General features: G+C 44.1%; 1 protein-coding gene across 1 annotated transcript; it reads left to right on the forward strand.

Annotated features, from left to right (window-relative positions):
- Nucleotides 1-1,099: 1,099 nt before the first annotated feature.
- YWHAH (tyrosine 3-monooxygenase/tryptophan 5-monooxygenase activation protein eta) lies at nt 1,100-8,652 on the forward strand. Its single transcript, XM_050318428.1, has 2 exons — nt 1,100-1,434; nt 7,227-8,652. The coding sequence occupies exons 1-2, from the start codon at nt 1,348-1,350 to the stop codon at nt 7,881-7,883; spliced, it is 744 nt and encodes a 247-aa protein (XP_050174385.1). The 5' UTR covers nt 1,100-1,347; the 3' UTR covers nt 7,884-8,652.
- The last annotated feature ends 15,062 nt before the right edge of the window (nt 8,653-23,714 follow it).

The raw sequence follows: 23,714 nt of genomic DNA on the forward strand, positions 1-23,714 counted from the left end.
AACTGTAGCATTTATTTTAAATGGCATTAGGGATTAATGCACAAAAGCCAGCAGCATCAGAGTTAAGGCCGAAACTTTTGGCTGACACAGGGGACTGGATTTACTCATTTGCAACAGTGCAAGAGCACTGAGGGGTAGGGGAGAGCAGAGGGATGAGTGGGAGCAGCCTTGTCCCTGCCCCCGGGCTGTGCTAATGGACCTGCTTTCCTCGTCTTTGGGGGTGAGGACAGATGTGAGCTCAGACTGCTCCAGGTGCTCTGGGCAGCGGCTGTGCTGCGGAGCGGTGCGCGGGGAGCAGATCGCTCAGTCCGCGGGACGCAGCTCCCGAACGCGCGGCGGTGCGGCGAGGCTCAAACGCTGGCCCGGGGCTGAATAGGGAAAGTTAATCCACGATTTATTGCAAGAGCGGAGTAACGCGGCTGCTGGTGTTTCTGGACACCACCGGCAGCCGTGCCGTTTACGCGAAGTGCCTAGTTTGAGATGATTTTTATGTAAGACTGATACCGTATCAATTTATATAAGAGGAGCCCGACTATTACACATTAAAATAGTAGTAAAAATGAATTTAGCAGCATCTCTTAGGCAAGTTAGCAGAATTGCTCCGTGGTACCACCCCCACAACTGGGGCTTTTTCAAGGCAGCTGGGACGCGAGATGCACTTATTTCCCCGGGACGAGGCACAGCCGTGTCAGTGCTGCAGGACGAGGCTGGCGCGGGCCGGCCGCGGCCGCACAAAGCGGCCATGGCGCTGGGCAGGGGCGCACACGTGAGCGCGGAGCGCGGTCAGAGCAGCGGCCCCGCGGGCCGTGCCCGTGCTGGGGGCGGTGCGGGGGGCTGTGTGTGCGTGTCCGGGCCCGCGTGTGGGGGCCGTCCCGCCCGGGCCGGTCCCGCAGTGCCCGCGCCCCCCGCCCACCTCCACCTTTGCAGCAGGAAAATGCAGCACTCGCAGCGCGCACGCGCGTCCCGCGGCCGGCGCCCCGCGATGGCTATTTATAGCAAGTGACGTCACCTAGAAATAGAGCGCGGGGGAGCGGCGCCCCCTCCCCTCCCCTGCAGCAGCCGCGGCTCCGCCCCCTCGTTGCCTTCCCGGCGCGCAGGCGCGGGCGGCGGCAGCAGCGCGAGGCTCCGAGCAGCGCACGCCGAGCGCGGTCCGGGAGCGCGGCCGAGGCAGCGAGCGCGGCCAGGGCGGCACAGCCCGGCACAGCCCGGCACAGCACAGCCCCAGAGCCGCTCCGCTGCGGCCCCTGCGCCCGCCACCCGCGCGCTTCCAGCCGCACAGCCCGACCCCCTTCCGCTCTCTCTGAGGGGCGCGCAGAGCCCAGCCCGGCAGCCACCACGGAAGCGGCCATGGGGGACCGAGAGCAGCTGCTGCAGCGAGCCCGCCTGGCCGAGCAGGCGGAGAGATACGATGACATGGCCTCGGCCATGAAGTCGGTGAGTGGGGCCGGTAGCGTGGCGGCCGTGCGGCGTACTCGGGGAGGAGTGTGTAGGGGGGTAGTGGCGGGGGAGGGAGGAAAGGAAGTGCGGGCTGGACCGAGGCGGGGTCGGGTCCGGGGAGGATGCGAGCCGCCAGGTCCCACCCGTTGTAGTGAAGAAAGGAGGGCGGGAGCAAGAGCCAGACCGTCCCGCCGGGACACCTCGCCGCCGTGCGGGGCGGTGCCCGGTACTACCTGCCTTTGGCAGAGATGAGACAAAGAGTAGCCGGTCCAAACCGGACTTAGATCCCCCTTTTAAAATCTATTTCCTTCCCCTCTCGTTCCCTCCGTTCCCTCGTACGGGCGGTCTCGCAGCCCTCCCGCTCCCCGGCTGTCCCTGCCCCGGGGGTGTGGCTGTCCCCATGCCCTCCTCTCCCTCCCCACCGCGCCAATCGGGCTCGCGGTGCAGCCGTTTGAATGGCGCCCGCCCTGCGAGCGGCGGGAACGCCGCGCATTCCTTCTCTGACCTGCTCCAGAGGGGGCCCGTCCTCGCCCACCCCCTTCCCCCTGCACGGGTGGTGGGTTTGACCTTGGGGTGCGTCTCCCCCTCTGGGCACACCCAGCATTTGGGGGGTGCTGGCCGGGTGGGGTGGGCGCTGCCGCGGGGGGCTGTCTGGGGGCACGGCACACGAAGAGCAGCCCCTTCCTTTTCTAGATGTTTCTTTTGCCTCACGATAAAAAATACAGATAGAGGCCTCACCCACAAACATCAGCGCTCTGACTCAAAGGTAGTACCTGCATCTGGGTGTGAAAGCTCCCCTGTGCTCCAGGAGCGTTTATCAAGCTTTAACGTTGCCTTTTTGCCTCTTCTTTGTAGGGTAACAATTTCTCAGTGCATTCCGTACCCTGTTGAATACTGACATGTGTTTAAACAATAAGTTATGTTTGCAGCTCGGCTCCTTTCAGAACTAAGCAATGAAAATTATTTGTACTGACCTGCCTGTACTGATACATAATAAAGTTGCAGAATGATCAAACTTACTATGTCTAGTCCCTTTTTTTGAAAGCAGAGTATTTACACGATCTGAATTTTATGGGTAATGTTAATGCCAGTGAATGCTTAGCAGTGTCTTTGCTGTATCAGATTACAGTTGGTTTGTTCTTGCTGGAGCCCCTGGTGGTCCAGTGGTAAAGGCGCCGCGCTATCACCGCGGAGACCCGGGTTCGATTCCCGGTCAGGGCCACTCCCGGGCAGGTGGGGCTCGTTAGCCCTTAAAGGCAACCCACCTACGTCCTAAGGACCTCGCTGCCACCGTCCAAGCTCGCTTGGCCCCGGCAGATGAACCTTAGGATTAAAGGGTGGGCTCAGTTCCGCGCACACTGTGTCTCACCTAAAAAATCCAATGCGCAGGCTGGAAGGTGGAAAGACCTTCCCCAGATCTTCGCTCGCGAAGACTGGCCATTATATTTATATTATGTTCTTGCTGACCTGTCCTCTGTGAACACCAAAGGCCCCAAGAGGAACTGTTTCCCTCGAGAGTGCTGCTGTTCAAAGGCACGGATGATTTTAGTTTAAAGGAGCAGCTTCAAATGGAGCCCACATTTTTGCTGTAAGAATGTGTATGTCACCTCCATTAAATGAGGGCAGTAAAACGACACTTATTTTGCTGCTCTTGTTCTCTTTTGCTATTATGTTGTAATAAATGCTGCAACCAGTCCAGTTCTAAAACAGTGATACTTCTGAGTATCTCAATACCACTGGCACTAGATGTTAAAGTAAGTTGTATTTTAATTACATTGCTAGAATTCGTGATACATGTAATATAGTAATAACAGCTCTGTTTATCTCCTATCTTTCACTTGGTAATTCTAAAGAATGAAACAGAGGAGCCACTAAAATCTGCTGCTCCACAAGACTATTTGTAGCTGTAATTAGTAGAGAGCTTTTTATTTCCCCAGGTACTGCTGAACTACAATTCATACCTGTCGCTCTGGGCATATGTGAAACCATCAGAATCAGTTGCTGTGCTCCAGCAATATGTCAATAAAGGGCTTATAACTAGGCTTCATGGCCAGTTGTCTTTAAACTGTCCCAGTTACTGTGCAGATTTTCATTCAGCTGGAGTCACAGTACTCTGTAATGCCACTGCTGCTCTCAAACAAGTTGTGTGGTGCTGAGCTTCTGTCCCTGGGAGTGGAGTCTTGAAACACGTTATAGATACTTTTGAAATACAAAAAGTAAATCTGAATTTAAAAGGCGACAGTTCCCTTACTTTAAGCAGTTCATACACTGTTGCATGTCTGTAATGCAGCATCTGTTGGTTATTGGGCTTTCCCAGGTGTTCACTCCAACATGGCAATTTCCAGAACTCTTCAGTGCTTGGAGTTATGTTGTAGGTCTGAGCATAAGCTCCTGTGAAGTGCCCTGGGGGCTCTCTGTCCTCACACAGCTCATACTCCTCTTTTAGTGGTTGTAAGTGAGAGATAATTAAAGGAGCTTTTTATCCCTATAGAATAATATTCAAATAATCTTGCAATCCAGAGAGGATAGACTTCCTCTGGCAGGAAGGAAATGGGTATTCCAACTCGGATATCTATTTTCAGTGCAGGATATCTTGATTTGAAGAGTTTCTATTATATGTTTATTTAAATATCTAAATGTAACATATCTTATACTTTGTAAAGGTGCTGTATGAAAGTAGAGTGCTTTCAATGTGCATTGAAATCTGAATGTCAGTTTTACACAGGTGTTACCACACTTTCACAATACACAGCATAGCCAACAGCCTGTTAGAAACAGCAAGTAACAAAGACTATTTTAGTGAAAATGTATTTGCCTGATTTTTGAGACTGCCTCTGAAGAAAAATATTGTGACAAGGCTGCCATTTCATCTGTCAGTATAAAGCTGGAGAAACATTTCCTTTTCAGTCTCATCAGTTCCTTATGAAAAAAAAAAAAGCCAGACCAAGGAGAAGTGGTAGCTTAAAAAAGGAATTTACTGGTTGATACAAATTTTTGTTGCTGTTAAACTTACTTTTCTTGGAAGAATCCTGGTATTTTGGCTGTAGACAGGAGAGTAAAATTAATCAGTTTGCTGTTGCAAATTAATTAGTTTAATTTACTTTTTCCAAGCCCAAACTGTTTTAATAGAAAATACAGTCATATGTAAAAGTGCCTCTGCTAAATGGCATTCTTCCAAGGGGTGTGGCATTCCCATTGCATTAAATGCTGCTCCAGGATTCCAGCTATTTCAAATAAACATTACACGGTAGGTACGGAATTGCTTCTCAACACGCTGGAGAAAGGTGCTTTTGGCGTGAGTGTGAAAGGCTCTCAGTTGATGCAAGAAATGCTCCAGCATCCCGAGACAACAGAATTGAATTTAAACCTCTGGGTGTAGATAATTCCAGTCATAATGAAACATTTTAGCTGTATAAAGCCTTACTATCGCAGACAATATTAATCCTAATATGTAGTGCTTAGCACCTCTGTTGATTTATGTTGCTTTTCTGATATAGCTACATAATGGGTAAAAAGTAATTTACTCTTCAAAACTGATAAAGTGAATCTGAGTTCTGGGAGATGCAGTTTTAAAGTTAGTTGTGTGTCAAATAATACACAACGTGAAATAAATTTAAGGTTTTTAAACAAAATAGCTCGGGGTTCTAGTTTATTATGTAGCCTTTAGGTGTGTATATAAATGGACTTAGAAGTTTGGGGTGTTCTGTATTTTCAGTACAAATCTCTGAGTGTCTGGTTTGGGGTTAATGAAGTGTGTGTGTGTGTAGGAGAGGGGACCGAGATGCCTTTAATGTAAGCAATGCTGGGAGATGCTTCCTCCCTGTGGTTCTGTGCAGTAAATGGAGCTGTAGAGCTTCTTGGTGCAAAACACTGAAGTGACACGATGCAAGAAACTGGTCTGGTTTAAGTTCATTCCTCTGGTTTCTATTTGTTCCAAAATTATGGACTGTGTAATGTTGTATCAGGAGAGTTTTAACAATTAAGCCTGACTTTCTGCTGGCTCAGGTACAGTCATTTTTGCAGCAGCTTGCTGGGAACTGGCTCAGGCTGTGACTGACATGCTCTGGCTGACAAAACAAGTGTAATCACAGTCAGTGCTCTGGGTCAGGCTCTGCTGGCAGTCCCACAGTGCACCAGGGATCACTTGTGGAACACTCTCCTGGGTCTGTTTTCCATGTGGAAGTGGCTCAGTTTGGGGTATGGCCTGTGTGGGATCACACACCAAGTCATTTCTGAGCTCACACAGTACTGACCCTCCTTAGCATGTGGGGGGAGGAATTCCAGGGTTGTAGTCAGGATTCCTTTTATACTCTCCCAATTTATTTGTCACTAAGATGCAAAGGAACTGCTAATATCTTTACTAGAGTAGATGATGCAGGTGAGTCATAGCGGAGATTGCTGAGGGAGGGACTGTTGGGGGAATATTGATTGGGAGGAAGGTTATTAAGATGTCGTTAGAGTTGATTCCTGTGCAGTTCAGCCCCTGCAGATTGTCTCGAATTGCATTAGGACGAGCAGAGCGGTGTCTCTTGGGAGTTCAGGTTCCTGAGCTGTGGGGAAAAGGCATTTTGGAGATAAAGCTAATTAACTTATATTTTAAGAACCAAACCTAAATTGGAAAGTAATCTCTCTCTTACTCTAACAGTTACAATTCATAAAGTATTCTTTTAGATCTGGAAATATTCACATTTTTGGGTGGTTTACTGACTACACCAGCAGTCTCAGAATAGTATAAATATTTGTGACTTGATTATTTGTAGTACAAGTATTTGGTTGAGATCACTCTGGTGCCTGTCAAACAGTGTAAATACGCACATTTTAAAAAAATAATTAATTAATTTAGCAGTGTCTGAGCAAGGACAAGTTTACTTTCACACCAAAGTACATATCCTTATAATTCTAGTGACTACTTTGAAGGCAATGTGCTTAAAGTAGGGGAGTTTTTCATCCTCATTCCTTTGAGTTGAATTTTGTGTTTATAAATCTGAAAAAGTAGAAGAGTTTCAAGTGACTGTAAGTGTGAGTAGATTTTATTCCCTAAATTAACACAGCAAGTGAAATAAGCCTAAATAGACAGTATTAGAAGTATTATCCTTTTATCTCAGCTTTTTGTAGTAGCAGTTTGGAGTTAATCGTGGCTTCTTTCCTGATTTCCTGTTCTATTTCTGTGCAGTTTCTTTCATGTCTTATCCCTGGAGTTTGTCTGGAGCCACCAGTTAGCAGAAAGCAGGATAACTTTTGTATTACACCGATAATTGCTCGCTAAGTGTCTCAGAGTTCCTGTGAAACACTAATTCCTTTGTACTGTGCAGAGCTTATCGACTGCAGCGCTTCCATCTCCGCTGCCGAGTTCAAGAGCAGCAGGGGAAAGAAATGCAAGAATTGCACCGGTTGCCAGTGTGGGTGCTGTGTTCCAGACTCGTGTAGCTGGTGTTCTAGGTACAGTTCAGTTCATCACTGTGCGTGGTCTGTGTAAATTATAGCAGACTTCCCAAAAACCTGAGCCCTCCTCTGTTAGTGCTTCTCGTTACGCAAGCCTGACTCCCTTTTATTCAGTGAATTTGCTTCAAAATACCCCCTCTATTGCATCAGAACTGTGGGGGTTTCACTCTTGACTGCAGAAATGGGTTTAAACTTTCAACATTGCAAAATTTCTCCTGTCTAGAAGGACTTTTGGGATCTAGAAGAAATTTTGAATCTTGCACTTCACGATGAAAGTATTTAAGGAAGTTTGCACGCTCTTCTCTTAAGGCAAACCCTTTAAATTTGCTCTTTGTCTGTGTTGACAGGTCACTGAGCTGAATGAGCCCCTCTCAAATGAGGATAGAAACCTGCTGTCTGTAGCCTACAAGAACGTAGTCGGAGCCAGACGATCTTCCTGGCGCGTCATCAGCAGCATAGAGCAGAAGACCATGGCAGATGGGAATGAGAAGAAGCTGGAGAAGGTTAAAGCCTATAGGGAGAAGATAGAAAAGGAGCTCGAGACAGTCTGCAATGACGTTTTGGCTCTCCTAGATAAATACTTGATCAAGAACTGCAATGACTTCCAGTATGAGAGCAAGGTGTTTTACCTGAAAATGAAAGGGGATTACTACCGCTATTTGGCAGAAGTTGCTGCTGGAGAGAAGAAGAACAGTGTCGTGGAAGCCTCAGAAGCTGCCTACAAAGAGGCTTTTGAAATCAGCAAAGAGCACATGCAGCCCACTCACCCAATCAGGCTGGGGCTGGCACTCAACTTCTCCGTGTTCTACTACGAAATCCAGAATGCCCCCGAGCAGGCCTGCCTTTTAGCCAAACAAGCCTTTGATGATGCCATAGCAGAGCTGGACACACTAAACGAGGATTCCTACAAGGACTCCACTCTCATCATGCAGTTACTTCGAGATAACCTCACTCTCTGGACGAGTGACCAGCAAGATGAAGAAGCAGGAGAGGGCAATAATTAAAGAGCTTTCCTCTGATCCCTCTTTCATCCACTTGGCCATCCCCATCGTCACCAATATTTCCTTGCCACAGTCACACTAAATATCTAGTGCTAAGCATATCTGTATTGTACAGCTGTTCAGATCTGCTGTCCACCTTATCGAGAAGCAGTTTCAGATGAGTCTTCATGGGCATTGATGGATTGATTGGTTTATTGGCCCTATTTATCTTAGTTGCACTTGAGCAGTGCAGAAAGAGGCATTTTTAGTTTGCCTGCTGATTGGAAAATATGGGAAAGAATAATGGAAGGTGATTGAAGATAACTAGATTCCAGTTAAATTCTTTCCATTTGAAAGGAGCTGACAGTTCTGTTAAGCAGTACATTTTGTGCATGCAAAGTAAATTAGCCACCCCAAATTTTTTTCAGTCAATGAAAAACAGTTAAGCTGATGTGAAATGACAGCTCTGTTCATCAGTTTACAATAAACTGTTTGAAATGTGAGGTCTCAGTAGCAATTTGATTTTTTTGCCTCTAACTTATGTGCACAGTTTCTTTTAATGCAGTGCATCTACCTAAGAGTTTTGATACTTGTAACCTTTTGCAGTTGTTTTGAAGAATCATAAATTTATTTTTTGTAAACTCTTTGGCTGTTTAGTTGTCTGTGTATTCTGACAACTCTATGTCAATATTTGCCCATGTTAAGATGGATGACTGAGATGCCAGACTTCTAAATTAAATGTTTTGGAATTAAGTGAATAAAATAAAATGCTGCTTCAGGGATGTTATCTCTACATGAGCTGTCCTGTCATTTGTTCAGAGTGGAGACAGAGTTACCCAACACATCAGTGGTGGGTTAAAACATATTTAATCCAAAGCTGAATGAGAAGTTGACACTTGCTAAACAAACACAACACAGTCAGTATGATGACAGAAACAAAAAACAAACCCACAGAACTCACAGGCACCCCCAGTGTTAAAGTAGAGCTTCCAAAGGAGGTGTATTTGGTTGTTTGCTCACCAGAGCAATTGTAATGCAGTTCTACTCAGGAGCTGAAGAGTTGTGAAGCACATGACTTAAATCAGTGTAGAGACTTGTGGTTGCTTCTGGCCCTGTAACCTCTCCACTTTCTTTGAAGTGCAGCCACCAAATCAGCTTCACATGTGAAAATCCCAGTAATTATTTCATACTTACCTGCTTCAAACAGAAGCAATACTTGTCCCTAAAGACTGCCTTTCTGTTTTTAGCTAGCTTAAGTCTAGTCCACAAACTTACCTGTTGTTTTTGCTCTCTCCCAGCAGTTAGTGGACATGTACATTTGTTGGTGCTGTACATGCTTCTGGAATGGTATGTCCCAGAAGCAGGAAAAGTTAGCTGTGTCCAGACTGCCACTGGCACCTGAGATAGCTCAAAGGTCATGTAAGTTCTCATTTATCAGAATCTATTTTTCTTTGATTTGTCCAATAGTTGTTGCTGGTCTGATTTACCCACAGCAGCTACTTACACTTTTTACAAGCAGCACATCGGTTGTTTTTAAGTTATCTGGAGTTTTAGAATTTTTAATAGTAGATTTGTATGTATTTATATATTCTATCATCTTATAGATAACTCTAGCTTTATATAATAAAGTTGGCAACAATTGAAAGCCTAATGCACCCTCTGAAAAAGATGAAAATACAGATATTTACCTCCTTACCTGCCCCTGTGGAGCCAAGGTGAAACTTGGCCATACCTGCCTTTCCACCTTGAAACACTCTGGATGGTTAATAGTTAATATTATTGGCAATTGGTAGGTTTGTTTTCGTGTTTATAGAAGGATCTGTCTTTTTGTTAACCTTTTTTATTTACCTTTTTGCTAATTCAAAAGCCCTGGGATTGCTAAATGCTTTTTTGTAATCCCTATTGTAGCAACGACCTGGAGGAAGCCAGAGCAGATGAACAGCACATGTTGTTTTATTCTTCAGTGGACTGTAGGATTCAGGTATTTTGGAACTGGTATGGATTTGGAACGTGGAACTGGATCATCTCTTAGATGATCCCCAAGTCATGTTGTCTGTCTCTCACTTCCTAAAATAAATAAAATCCTAGGCTATGCCCTGTTTATTGTTTGAAAACACCAGATGTATTCACCAAAAGTGCTTAGTTGAATTCACAACATCTTTTTAAGCAGGACTAATTCCAATGCAAAGACTTCAAATTGAGTGATTTTCCCTGCTCCCTGATAGGGGTTTCTTTATGTTGCCTTAATTCAGGCACAAAAAGATGCTTATTAATCTTAACATAGTGAGATTTATATCTGTAAAGGTCCCTCTGAGTATTATTTTGCCCAGAACTGCACTGTTTGTGTCTTTCCCAGGCAGTCTTTGTTGGAAGGGTGTTGATATGTCTCTGCATACCCTTGCATTTGGAGAAGCCTGAGAGCTGCTACATGGAAAGCAGCATTTTCTTCATCCTGTACGAGCCTGAAAGCTTGGGGATAGTCAGACTTTAAATTAATAATGTGGGCTTTGTAGGACAGAGATACTTTAGTGCAATGTCCTAATCTGCTCCAATATGTTCTAGCTTTGTGGAAGTGGATTTGTTCATCCCTCAGAGTACAGACACATCCACACCCTGTGGAACCCACTAGAATGACATGTGCCAGTGCTCTGGAACGCTCAGACTTCCTGGGCTGTCTGTAGTGAGGGGCTGTGGTACAACAGAAGTGATAGCACTGGGAATGTGCAGGTTTTAGGGAAGCAGAAAGCTTCAGAAGAGTGCTGAGACTGGATCTCCGTGGATAGCACATATCAAAGGACCACGTCCTTAGTGGTAAGTAACCATTAACTCTGGTACCTACTTTGATCCCTCTGTGGGTTTGAAAAGAGTTTTTCCCACGCTGCCTTTCCTTTGCACGGAGCTTCTGCTGGTGCTTTTCCATCCTTAGTACTTGTGATCTGCATCTGCAAGTTGGGTGGACTGACTTCTAGAGCCAAATCTGTTCCTCAAGAAGCACAAGGGTACTCCCTGACCTGCTCCCAGGGCCTCTTCCAGCAGCTGCAGGACGACTGCTGTATAATAATCTAGAAAAGAAATTATGAAAGTACACTTCAAGTTAAAGGAAATGAAAAGCCTGGCTGTATTTTAAGTTGAGAGAATGATTTCACAACATAATGGTAATGAAAGAAGGCTGAAAACTGATGTCACTATACATTATCAAATACTTTCTGGGACCAGCTGGAAATCCTCAACAAACCAGTTTGAGTTTAAGGATAGGGAGAAAACAGGAAAAAAAATTTCAGTGCTTTGGATCTTTGTTTTTTAATTCTATCCACACCACATGTTTGAATTAATTTAACATAACTGATCAAGAAAAATTGGCTAAAACACTGCAACAACACGAAAACCCTTGTTGGATACATCTTAGATTCACTGAAGCACCTCCTTGAAATCAGTGGCAGATTTTGAAGAGTGTGAAGTTGATTATCCACATAATTGACAGAGGATGTTTAGAGCTTGTTCTGAACAAGCCTAAAGTACTCGAAGTCCCATAGATGCAGGTAGTTTAGTGTCTGAGCCTTAATGATTTCTGAGATAAATGAAGATGTTCTAAACACTGAGGTCAGGCCAGGCAGGGTTTTAATCAGTGTCAGAAGTAGAGCCATCTGTGAGAAGCAAAGTAAGCCAGGCTTCCAACTCCACTCACCTGCTTGTCTCCAACCAGCAAGTGCTTTGTGGATACCATTCCCTTCCCAGGCTGCTCCCAGGTAACTGCTCTGCAGTTATTGTCATGTATGTAAGAAAATAATTATAGCTGTGATTATCCATGCTCCTCATCTGACTTTTATGCTTGTGTCTATATAGTATGAACATGATAGATAACTAAAATATTTCCAAAAATATTGCAGGAGGCAGGAACCCTTAAGAGCTAAGGGAGTTTGTATTCTGTGTTGAAAAAGCAAGATTAAGCACTGGAGTGTCGTAAAACACTTCCAAAAAAGAGGTATTTCAGATAAGAATGTTTCAGAAGCAGGTAAGACAAGCTTAAGGAAAGTATGATAAATTTAAAAATCAGGTTTCCCCTGGAAAAGCCTTTGAAAGCCATTTTTTAATCTAATTCTGTATTTTGTTCTGTTGAGTAATAAAATGTGAAACAGGAATAACAAGGAATGTCTCCTGTTTCAAAACTATTGATTACAAATCGATTTCAAGGCACCACAGTATAAATTAATTCCATCAGGCAGAGTAATTTGTCAGCTCTAAAATTAAAGGAATATTTAAGATTTATTTTTAGAGTAGTTTAATTAGATGCTTAAATATCTCCCAGAAATAGGAAAGCTGAATGCTGCAAGCAATACAAGTGCCACACAGCACAGTTGTTATAACACATTTCAAGTTGGAGAGAACAGTCCAGGGCATTCTGTCTCTCTGCCATGATAAGGGCAATCAAGTGAGAAAATATTTCATAGCAGTCCTTGGCTGGGATTAAGGTACAGTTTTGAAATTATAAATACACTGTAAGGCACTCTGTCCCAAAGCAGTTACGGCCTGGGAAATGATGATGCATTGCTTATATATTAAAGTATATATAGTAGATGTGCTTTTTGATGACGTGTTTTGCTGCTTTTCCCAAATTACTCCCCATTTGGGTTATCTGCTAACAGATTTTTTTTGTCATATCGTGGCTGTCTTTGAGCAGATTATATGGGGCAGAAGCTGTATGGATCAGTTGAGAAAAGAGATGTGGAAGGAAAGGAGCCAAAGATTGAGAGAAACAGGTGGAAATTTCAGGAACAAAATTGCAGGAAAAATATTCTGATTTTTCAGTGTTCTCGTAGGGCAGATTCTCAGTCCTGGGGATTGAGACTGTGAAAGTCACAAAGCAATACCTTCCTCTAAAATGGTAGGATAAGTGGATATCAGTCCCTTTTGAATATTGTCAGCAAGATGCTTTTTTATCACTAGAATTTGGTTCTCTACAGTTGTGAACTGCAGGCAGTGAAGACTGAGTGTGTCTGTGAGTGAGCTGTGGAACTTCCCATATATTACAGCTGCAAGTACTCTTTTCACTTTGTCACTAAGCACGGGGTTAACAATGCCTGTTATAACTCTTTCCTACATATCAATTCTGATCTATTATGGCATAACTATAAATGTAGTAATATATTTATCATATTCGTGTCCTTCAAGGATACACATTCCTTTTTTCTGAATCTTCAATGTACATGCTTATATTTTAGTCTAAATGATTTTAACTAATGATTATGGACTAGTTTGGTCTGTCCCAACTCAGACACTGTAGCCAGATGAATTATTTTCATTCAGTTGGGTATTTGCAAAGCCCAGAGTGCATTAAGGCAAAGCACTGTGAGTACTCCAGCAGGGAATACCTTTTGAGGGAGGTGCTCATTAGGAAATCACTTATGTACAGTTATGTACTTAAATCAGTATGAGCTATGTTCACATAACTTGATAATGTGATCAATTCCATTTTAGGATTTAATCCATGAGTAGCTGAACTCTCCCATCTCTGAAGAATGATCTGGTTCAACATCTGAGGGAAGAAACAGATTAAGTCCTTATGACTTCCAGTAATGTTGTGCCAGTTATAAATATTCACTATAACAATTGCTTATTATAATTCATAATAAATATAAATAGTATTAAAAATATAAGTCAATTATATTTACAGCAATTTTGTATAAAATCTGTGGCATTTGGGGAACTGCATCCTTGTTTGAACATCAGAAGGATGACCTTTACTCAGGGTTTTCTCAAGCAGAGGCTCCTGAAAGAGCAGGGATGGCAGCACAGCGTTGGTTCCTTTCCCAGGCACGTAAGGCACACACTGGAAGGAAGCAGGAATTGTAGGGGGTTGGCAGGAGAAGCCTTTTTTAACAGCTTTTCTGACTGTTGTTGTGCCCTGAGCAGCACAAAAGAACATCTGCCTTGCAGAGGGCAGGGACAGTGGATGTGTGTGGGAACAGGGATTGAGTAACTGGTTTCCCCGGCGGGTGGAGCAGAGCTTGTTCTCTCTGCAGTGACAACTTGTGCTCGTCCCATGGTTGCTTTGTTTTGAAGCACAGAAAGAAGCCACATCCTAGGTGGTTATTTTTTCCTGAGGTACAGCCCCAGTGACACACCTGCCTGAGAATTCGGGGTGCTGGGGCTTTAAAGCCTCAGCAGAGCCAGTGGCTTTGCAGAGGGAGCTGTGGGGGTGTGTGCCCCGGGCTGGCACAGCCCAGCACCACCTCAGTGCCTTCCTGCCTGCAGGGCAGCCACAGCCTCTGGAGCAATCAGCTCTGCTCCTGTCCCTGCATCCCACATCCAGAGCAGGGGGCACAAGGCCAAGGCCACCTTTGGCAGGAGGTGGCCCAGGTCTCTCCAGGTGTTTGTTGCTGGCCATTCACAGGGTCAGGGTGTTTCTGATGGAATTCCACATGTCCTTACAGGGCAGGAACAACTCCTCTGTTCTCTTGTCCCACTTTAAGCTTTTTAAGGACTGCTATTTGCCTCTTCTGAAACAAGTCCTATTAAGCCTCCCTGGGCTGTAAAATGGCATGGAAGGATTGGGAGGTTGGAACATTTGCTGTCATCAGCCCCATCAGAGCCCAGCATTGCTAACAGATGAGCTTTGGTACCACTGCCGAGTCACTCTCCTGGTTTCCACAGCTGACACTTCCTTGCTTTGAGATTGGCCGTGGGTCTAGGCTAAAAGTGGACAGAATTAACTATTATTTTTAGATTAGTAAAGCCCAGCTTTAGCTGAGCTTATTAGCCCATCGTTAGTTGTGTTTAAAACAACTGCTTTAAATTTTACTAAACACATTATGTGTGTATGTGTGTTGTTAATTCTGCCATAAAGACTGTGCTGAATCCCGGGATTTAGAACTGATTAAGAGCTGCTAATGGGCCAGATCTCTGGGTAAGGTATAATGAATTATTCATCCTGTTATCCTAGTGCAATCACAATAATGTCTTGATGCTAATTAGCAGGTGGATGGGCTGACACAAAGTCAGGAGTACCCAGGAGATATTTTATTCAACATGTATTCTGATTCCTGTTGATAAATCTCTTTCCTGCTCTTACAGTTTATTTCTTATTCAGTGAAAACAGGTCTCATTTTGAGATCTTTTCTTCCTGTGATTTCAAGGTTAATTTTTTTTAAATCATAATTTTTTAGGGTTAAACTAGGCTAAGATCTGAACCTTTTGACAGCTTTTGGGACAGCTGTCTGCAAAGTTTCACTGTCACACCTCACTCTATTACTTTGTCCATATTGGCTGAGCTGCATATCACCATTTCTTCTATTACATCTGAGCTTAATTGTCTTGCAGCAATCAGAGCAGAATTTGTCTTATTTGTAATGAACACGGAACACCTGTATGTGCAGTTGTAAAGCATGGCATTACTGTGGTAATGAATCAGATATTTGTACATATTATTCTTTATTACTTAAGGCAACAGTCTGAAACAGCTAATAGATTTTTTTTTCCTTGGCCATTAGTCATTGCTCTATTTTCTCCCTTTTACTCTTTTAAGTCAACTCTCAGCGTTTCATTTTGCTTTACTTAATGTTGGAATGTATCATTGTTTATCAAAGGGATTTATCAGGAGTCAAACATTATCAATTCACCACGTATTTTGCCACTGTTTGTTAAAGATTCCTATTTTTTTAAATAGGACTGCAGCCTGAAATGTAGCTTAATGCAGATTCTCAGCTCAGCTTGAAAAAAAAAAATCAAACCAAACCAATCCCCAGCCCCTATTGCCCACTTGTTTTCTTCTCTGGCAGTTGTTTTCCTTCGTTTTGTGCTGACCCTGCCAAGTCTTGCTTCTCCTCTCCCTGCAGCAAAACCTTTCGGTAGCTCCTTGAAGGTGCAGCTGCTGAGTGGGTGGGACCTGTGGATCGTCTGAGAATGAGCCTGGTTTTGTGTGAGATGTGCACAGCGAGCTGCTCTGGGGATATCTTCTGATTTAGGGGAGAGTATGAGAGCTGAAGAGTAACTCTGGGGGCCCAAGGCTGCCCTTGCTCTCTCTCTCTCTGGGGTTTGTGTTTTTGCTCTTCAACAGCGTGAGAGATTTTTTCCTCCCTTTCCTCTCCTCCTCCTCCCCTTTTCCTGTTTCTCTCCCTCACCACCACATCCTTCCTAAAGCTGCTTATCTCTGAGATTTTTCTTCTCTCTCTCTCAGTTCTCACTCTTCTGTGTGTGATTAAGCACCTGGAACATTTCCAGCCTGATGACTGCAGGGTTTTGCAATGAAACCCCTTGGAGATGTACTGAGTGGGCTGCTCTGAAGGAGTCAGACTTTATGAGCCCTAGTGCCTGCCTTTGTAGAGATTTGCAAAGTGCTTGGCATATTCAATGCATTGTTGCTCTCTGAGTAACAGCAACAATGTGCAGGAGGTCTCATGGTACAGAAATGTTTTCTTGTGACCAAGTCCTTCATACAGAAAACTGCTCTTTTCCTTTGTGCTGAGCTGTTCACAGGGAGGTCACTGCTCCAGTGACTTTGAGATCCTGTTTTCTGTGGGTCAGCCTGACACCAGCGTGGCATTTACAGCCATGCTTAAATCAGACAGCTTTCTAAACCTCACATTGTTTGAAGTTTGGGTCTGACCAGCTGAGGTTCATCTTCTCTTCAGCGTGAAAACGGAATCACTTTTGGCTGAAGAAGTCACAGCCACAACCTCCCATTGCTGAATTCAGTGATACAATCACTACATCTGGTTCTACGCTAACTCCTGAAATGAGTAGTGGAGGGCAATTACTGTACTAATAAGGCTTGGCTTAAGAGAGACAATGTGAAGATGCTTTGCTGGATAGGAAAGTGCTGTGTGATAGACTTGGAAGCCTCGTGCAGAACACAGCCCCAGGCTTTCAGCCTGCAGGCTGAGCTCAGGGGGCTCTGCTTTCTGTGCCTTTATCCTGCACTCAGGGCCGTGCACGGGGATAAAACACTGGGTATCAATAACTCCAGCACTTCCTTGCCAAGAAGCTTTCTCCCAGGGGTTTTATAGCCACTGAACACAAAGCTGGTGGTAACATCATCTGCTGGCTGAGACTGTCCAGAATTAAACCAGGATTGAATGCAGAAAGGGCATTTATCTTCAGCAAACTCAAACATTTGAGAGTGTAATAGAATTGGAAGGAGATGTAGAAAATTAAAAAGGGACTCTCTTCCATCTTGATGAGGTGCTGAAGGAGCTTTCAGTCAAAGGAAAACCCATTTTCATTTGTCAGCTGGCCAGGTTATTGTTATCATGTCTTCAAGTACAAAGAACAGAAGGAAGAGGGCAAAGGAATCTTCTCAAGCCCTGTAGGGCATGGCAGTGACACCTGGTTCTTGGCATTGCTGTGACAGCCCTGGGGAATCAGTCAGAGAAGGGAAATATGTTAGGAAGTGTACCTTGTATTAGAAAAAGTACCCATATATTCTGTATAGAGTGATTTCCCTTGGTGTCTCTGGAGATTTCTGGCAGTTTCTCCTGGATTGTCCAAAGCCCCTCCACTAAATCAACTTTTGAGCCACGCCCAAACTTCCTGTCCCATGCTGTGCTTCAGCAACTCTGACCTAAATAACATATTAGAGATAATAGAATTAAGGTTTTTTTTTATCCAATAGTAGTTTAAGTTACTCCAAATTTTTCTTTTTCCATCTGTCCACCCATTCCTTTCCCTTGCATCTATTCTTCTCATAAAGCTCATATTTTTACCTCCATTATCTTTCATCCTGCTCTTCCCTGAGCCCTCTTTTGTCCTTTCTGACCTATCTTCCCACTTAAAATACTTTCTTCCTGGCCTCGTGGAGCATTGCCATGGTGACCACATGATGTCATTGCACTGGGAACAGTTGCCTAGGAGACCATATGATGTCATTGCACTGGAGACAGTTGCCATGGTTACTGAGTTGGCTGAGGTAACTGGGAAAAAGGGTTTGTCATCTGACCAGTGCCAGGAAATGTTCCCATTAATGGCAATAAAGAAGAGACCCTTATTTATATTTGTGGTTTTCTGTTGCAGGGAGGGCTGCCTGTGGCTCAAAGACCCCACTGGTTTTTCTGGGACAATGTGCTGTGGCTGGGCTTTTTCCTCTGGGCGGTGGGTTCTTGCTCACTTGCTGTTTGATCTGCCCTCTTTGGTTTTTGAGATAAATAGCCCAGCCCAGTATTTATCCCAGCAGATGTACAGTAGCAGGGAATGTCATAGCTGAGCTTGCTTCATCTGCACCAGGCTCTGTGTGGCTCTGTCATTTGTTTTCCACTCCTTTCCTGCCTTTCCCAATTTCTGTTTCATCATTGCTGCCACGTACCTGTCTCGTTTTAACAATTCCAGGAGTTCCCAGAAATGTCCTACGGGAAAGGTGAAGCAGAGGTTAAATAAAAAGCAGGAGGCAGCTATTAAAGACAAGTAAGGTACACGAGAACGAGTTTAGTGAGTGGGTCCAGCAACGTGTAAACCCTGTGATTCATGTGAGGATGTGGGAATGCAAACAGTGGTTAGCACTGTGTATGATGGGCACATCTGTAGCTCTGATAGATTTTCTGTGTTTATATAGCATACATCTAATTGCTTTATGGATAAATAAATAAGCTGTTATGGAAATGGCTTTTCCAGACTTCTGCAATTTGAGTGAATTACACGGCTAAGGCATATTAGTCAAATTATGTGTGACTGTCTCCACATATCAAATAAAGGCTCTACTCTCAGTACCCTGCAGATGCTCTGGAGTTCACAAGAAAGTAGTTACAAACTTCCTACTGAAGTTCATGAAATGAACCCTTCTCTGCTCCCCCTGAGTCCAGGCATCCTCAAGCTGAAAATCCTAATCCGGAATAAAACTCGTGCAGTTCCTGTGGAGCTGCAAACAAGGATGCAGGCAGAGAAACTGCAGGGAGTGCTGGTGGCAGGCCAGGTGACTGAGGAGTTTTGGAATGCCTGAACTACTGATTGAAAGCCAGGGCTCCTGAAATGTTGGGAAAAGGCTGGAATGGGAGTGGCATCTCAGTTTTGGCAGAATGAGGAGAAAAATCTGTAAGAGAATGTAACTCCATTGGGCAGGGAACAGCATTTCCACTTAGGTATGGGGGGAAACAAAGGGACAGGGGTTGGGGGTTTTGATGTTTGAAGTCATCAAATCCTTTTATTAGAATTTTGCTTTGGTTTCCCCTCCTCATGCTTTACAAATAATACTATTTGACTGGCTATTTATTTAGTGTACTGCACAAAGCAATCTCAGCCCCTGTGCCAGAGGAACTGTAAAAAAACATTGTCCTTCATGTCTGAAGTCATTTAAGTGCCTTCTGATCAGATGGCAAGGAACAAAACAGCTCATGGAGGTGGAAAGCAGCAGCCAGTGAGTGTTGGGAGCTCCCGAGAGTCAGGTGAGACCTGTCAGTGATCTGTGTTTCAGCCCTGTCTGTGAATTCTTCAATTCTAGTGTGGTAACAGTGTTTAGTTAATCAACATGCAATGGAGGGCTCTGGAAATCAGGCTGTTCTGGCCATGGTGACTTGCATCACTGTAAACTATGTGTCAGTAGCCATGGCCTTTAATGGACTGGAACAGCCTTGGAGTTACTAGGCTGGGATACTGCTGAGTCCATAATTGAAGGGATATCTGATCCTACTATTAATGGCCACTTTTGCTACTTTAACTGAGCTTCAGAGTGACCCCTGAACTTGGGTTTGTTGTATTTCAGCACTGTACCTGGAACTTGAGGTTATTGCATTTAAGTAAATTTTAAACATTTGCATTTGGATCACATTTATTGGTAAAATATGAGAAAGAAAGCAAGAAGCTGGGCTGTGTTTGTTTAACTGTCGGGGAGGTGTGGGAAAAGGTTGATAGAGCTGATGGGGTTTTGGTAAATTTTACTTGAAATTCCCACGTTCATGATTCGTATTTGAGGCAGCTTTCCCTGCCTCTGGTATTTCACCCACATCAGGTTTCTGTAGATACTTAAATAATAATTATATGCAATGCCAGGGCAATACTGGAGATCTCAACCTGGTCCAGGATTGTTGTCCAGCAGTGCCAGCCCCTTGGGATCTGTGCACGGAGAAGTTCTGGGAGCAGCAGGGGAGGCAGTTCCTGTGCTGGGAGCTGGGGGAGCGCAGCTTTTGCTGACTGGTGCTTCCATCTGCTGGAGAACTCTGTTCACAGCCTTTACTGTACTGGGAGAGACAAAATCCTGTTAATTAACCCCCAAAGATTTAGGGAGCATTAATTACTCTGACAGAAACAATTCCTCTGTGATATTACGTAGCTAACACAAAATGCTTTCATGTGCTCTGTAGCTTTGCATTTGGAAGATGTAACTCTCTGCCTACCTGGAATCAATACTCTTATGTTTTATTCTAAAATATAGCATCTCACACAGTAGTAATATAAATTAATGTACAGATTCTACACACACCTTCCTGGTGGGCTGTTTTGTGAGCTGGGACTGACACTGGTGCTCTCAGGAAGAGGCTGCAGAGGCTGGAGAACTTGGTGGTCAAACAGCTATCCATTGGCACAGGGTGTGTTTCAGTACTGGAAGGATCACTCTATTCCTGACACTGCCACCATCCATCAGGATCTGTGCTCCTGGAGCAGATTGCTGAATTCTGAAATTCATTTGTTTACAGTAAAGTTGAGAATTTTGGAACAAACTTGTGTGCAGACATGTACATGAGCCCAGCTAACAGAGTACTTCCCAGCCCACCTCCCTCTCTTTAATGAGTGATTGTCTCATTCTTTCCTGCAAATCCAATGATTTGTTGAAAGGACACCATAAAATGGGTGCTCTATCCTTGAACTATTTTTTATTCTTATTAGGTTTTGTAGGAAAAGAATAGAAATGAAAGAACCCCACCCAAACCATAAAATTTACAGAGATTAAATAGGGTTTGTTCTGTGCTATTGTTATTTATGACAGTGTTGTTAAAAGTAATAATATCAAAGCACCTTTGGACTTGATGTACTGGCATTGCAAATAAAACATGCTTATAATGTATACATTTCAAATTTAAATATAAATTATGAAGTATATATAAAAGTTATAAGCTTATGTGTAAGACTAGATGTACTAAATAAGTTTAGAGGAATTCCTACAAACTATATGGATTTTTTTATATGGTATAATCCTATATGAAGGCAACATAATGAGCTATATTTATTTATTTAAATACATGAATTCAATAAAGAACAAAAAGGACATAAAATCAGAACACCTGGCCCTGCCCACGTGCAAAATCTCGGCAGTGGCCTTTGGGATCATTATTTTACTGTGATAAGTATCTTCTGTTGTGCACGTGATAGCCTGACATGGCCTTCAAAACCAACCCCCCGGGCACATCAGCTCCAGTGCCTGGAAATTCCCCGGGCTCGGCAGGGCAGGTGTTTGGGTGTTGCACTTCCCTGGGCAGGACCCACCCTCAGTGCCCTTTGGTTTGAGGCAGGGAGCTGGAGTCCAAACACCAGCAGGGATGGATTTTAGGGGCTTAATGTGTTTAAAGTGATGAGAGTGGCAGGAAATACAGACTTCAGATTTGCATTTGTTCTTCTGCTGCCAAGGAAAAACAGTTCAGGGTGTTTTCCACTGATGACACTTTGTGTTTTGTTGGTAAATTGAACCCCTGTGTGGGTGGTTATGTGCTTCTCTGAAAATAAACAGCTCAGTACTTCTAGGCAGCACATACTGTGCTCTGGGTGTTGAGAATGTGGGAAAGGAGTCTGGGAATGGTAGAAACACTACAACCTATGTCCAAAATCCATTACTAGTGTGGACCAATAACTCATGTTTACCTCAGTAGCCATCAGCAGCTATCTTTAGGTAGGATTAATTGAGCTGGATGTGCAGTTTAGGAAGCCACATAGAGCCCAGAGGGAAAATCTTGGGCAGTTATTGCTGTCCTTGTGTTGTCACTTCATTGGCAGGAGCAGCAAGATCTGAAGCTGCAATTTCATAAAAAGGATTTTCTTGAAGTTTAAAAACCCCAGGCTGTCAGTCCATGTGTTATACAGGCAGAGAGAGGCAGAAGTGGTGCCTTTCCCAGGATGCCCCTGCAGGAGCACATTCCAGTGCTGATGTGGCTGCTTTCATCCCCAGAGTGGTTTGGCCCTCAGTATCTTTATGGCTCATGCCCTCAGCAGGCTGCAACCCACACCTGCACGTCTGCACCAGGGGCTTTAATTGCTTTTTACTGCCTTTGAACTGAGGGGAAGCTGCTTACTGCCCTTGTTAATGGACCTGCTCTTGCTGCTTCAAAATGTTTTCTCAGAAAGTTATTAATAATGTAATGTTTAGCCAATTGACAGTTTTTAATTTTCATTAGGGATCTACTTAAGGTGGTCTTAATTGCCTCTTGTGTGGTGCAACTTTGGACAGAGCCAAATCCCAGGGAAATGATGTTTTCTTACATCCTTCACTTAGGATTGTAAACACAGAGGTGCTGGGGTGTTGTGTTGATAAATAATTCGAATAATAAACTGGCATAAAATTTCAGAACCAGTTTCCCAGCAGGTGAAGAGAATAAATACAAAATTGTTGCACCACAGTTGTCTGTGATCAGATTCACAAGAACCAATGGTACATTCTTCATTGGATAAAGCAATAGGCTAAAAATGTTTTCCCCTGAAAAACATACCACGTTAAGCACCAGTAATGCTCCCTAAATTTGCAGATAAGGCTGTTTATTTTAAAGGAAGAGAAGTGTCTGTGTGTGTACAGGAGGAGGGAAGGGTAGGTATTGATTTGAGCAGTTGAGTCACGGCAATCAATTTGCTTTGGAGTTCTGGAGAATGGCACTGCAGCTGGTGGTTGGTGAGTGCCTCACACCCTGAGTCACTGGAGGGGCAGAGCTGTTCTGCTGGGAAGCAGAAAGCTGCTGTGCCCTGGGTGCTCTGTTAAACTGGGAATAATGATTTATCCCCAATGGTTGAACGATGCAGTGATGGCAACACTGGTGAGACTGGGGCTGGTGTCCCACTTTACAAGCTTTAGAGAAATTGCCTCCAGACTTTTGTGGTCGTAGAATATCCTGAGCTGGAAAGGACCCACAAGGGTCATCAAGTCCAACTGCTGGCCCTGCACAGGACACCCCAAAAATCCCAGCATGTGCCTCAGAGTGTTTTCCAAACATTCCTTGAGCTCTGGCAGGTTGGTGCAGGCTGGTGATGCTCTGTTGTACTGTGGTGCTTTTCAATATCATTCCTTTACATCTTGTGAAGTAGCCAACAGGGGCATTTCATTCTAACAGAACTGATGTTCACTGATGCTCAGCTTGGTGCAGTAGAAGTCAGGGAGTCCTAATTGCACTGACCGAGCCTGATGTGATGAGAGGAGAGGAAACAAAAGAGGGTTCTCTGCTAACACAAGCCTGCCTGATGTCTGAGCTTTGCTGTCTTCTTTTCTTCCCTGTGCCACCTGTAGTGGTTCAGTGCACACCTTATCTCTTAATATCAGTTCTATTCAATCTGATCTGTAGACATGTCTCTCATCCTAATTGTTCCATTGTATGGTTTGGTGCTACTTCCAGCTTCTTTCTTCCTCTCTGTCAGTTAGATCTTGTTTCCATGTGTTTAATAATCCTTTCATTGTGTCAGTTGGTTCAGATGGAACAATGGAGCACTCCTTTTCCAGGCTTGGAATTGTTTCTTTCTGAAGTTTCCGACTGCTTTGGATAAACAAACCAAAGAGGTGAAGGCTGATAACAACGGGAGGAGGTGAGTTTCTCTTTCTGGAACATAAATCAAAACCCTAAAGACAAAATGTGGAGGGGGAAGAAAGGATCTCTGTGGTATCTCCTCTGAGGAACATTTCAGGACTGTCAGTGAGTTGTGTTCAGCAGCACCCAGAGAACCTCTGCAGTTTTATAGCACAAAAAA

This window comes from Myiozetetes cayanensis, unplaced genomic scaffold, assembly GCF_022539395.1.
Source record: "Myiozetetes cayanensis isolate MyiCay16 unplaced genomic scaffold, myiCay2020 scf21, whole genome shotgun sequence".
Classification (NCBI taxonomy): Eukaryota; Metazoa; Chordata; class Aves; order Passeriformes; family Tyrannidae; genus Myiozetetes; species Myiozetetes cayanensis.

Coding starts and splice junctions, on each gene's coding strand:
- YWHAH (XM_050318428.1), top strand. CDS start 1,348: ATGGGGGACCGAGAGCAGCTGCTGCAGCGAGCCCGCCTGGCCGAGCAG. Junction 1,435..7,226: donor TGGCCTCGGCCATGAAGTCG/GTGAGTGGGGCC, acceptor CTGTGTTGACAG/GTCACTGAGCTGAATGAGCC.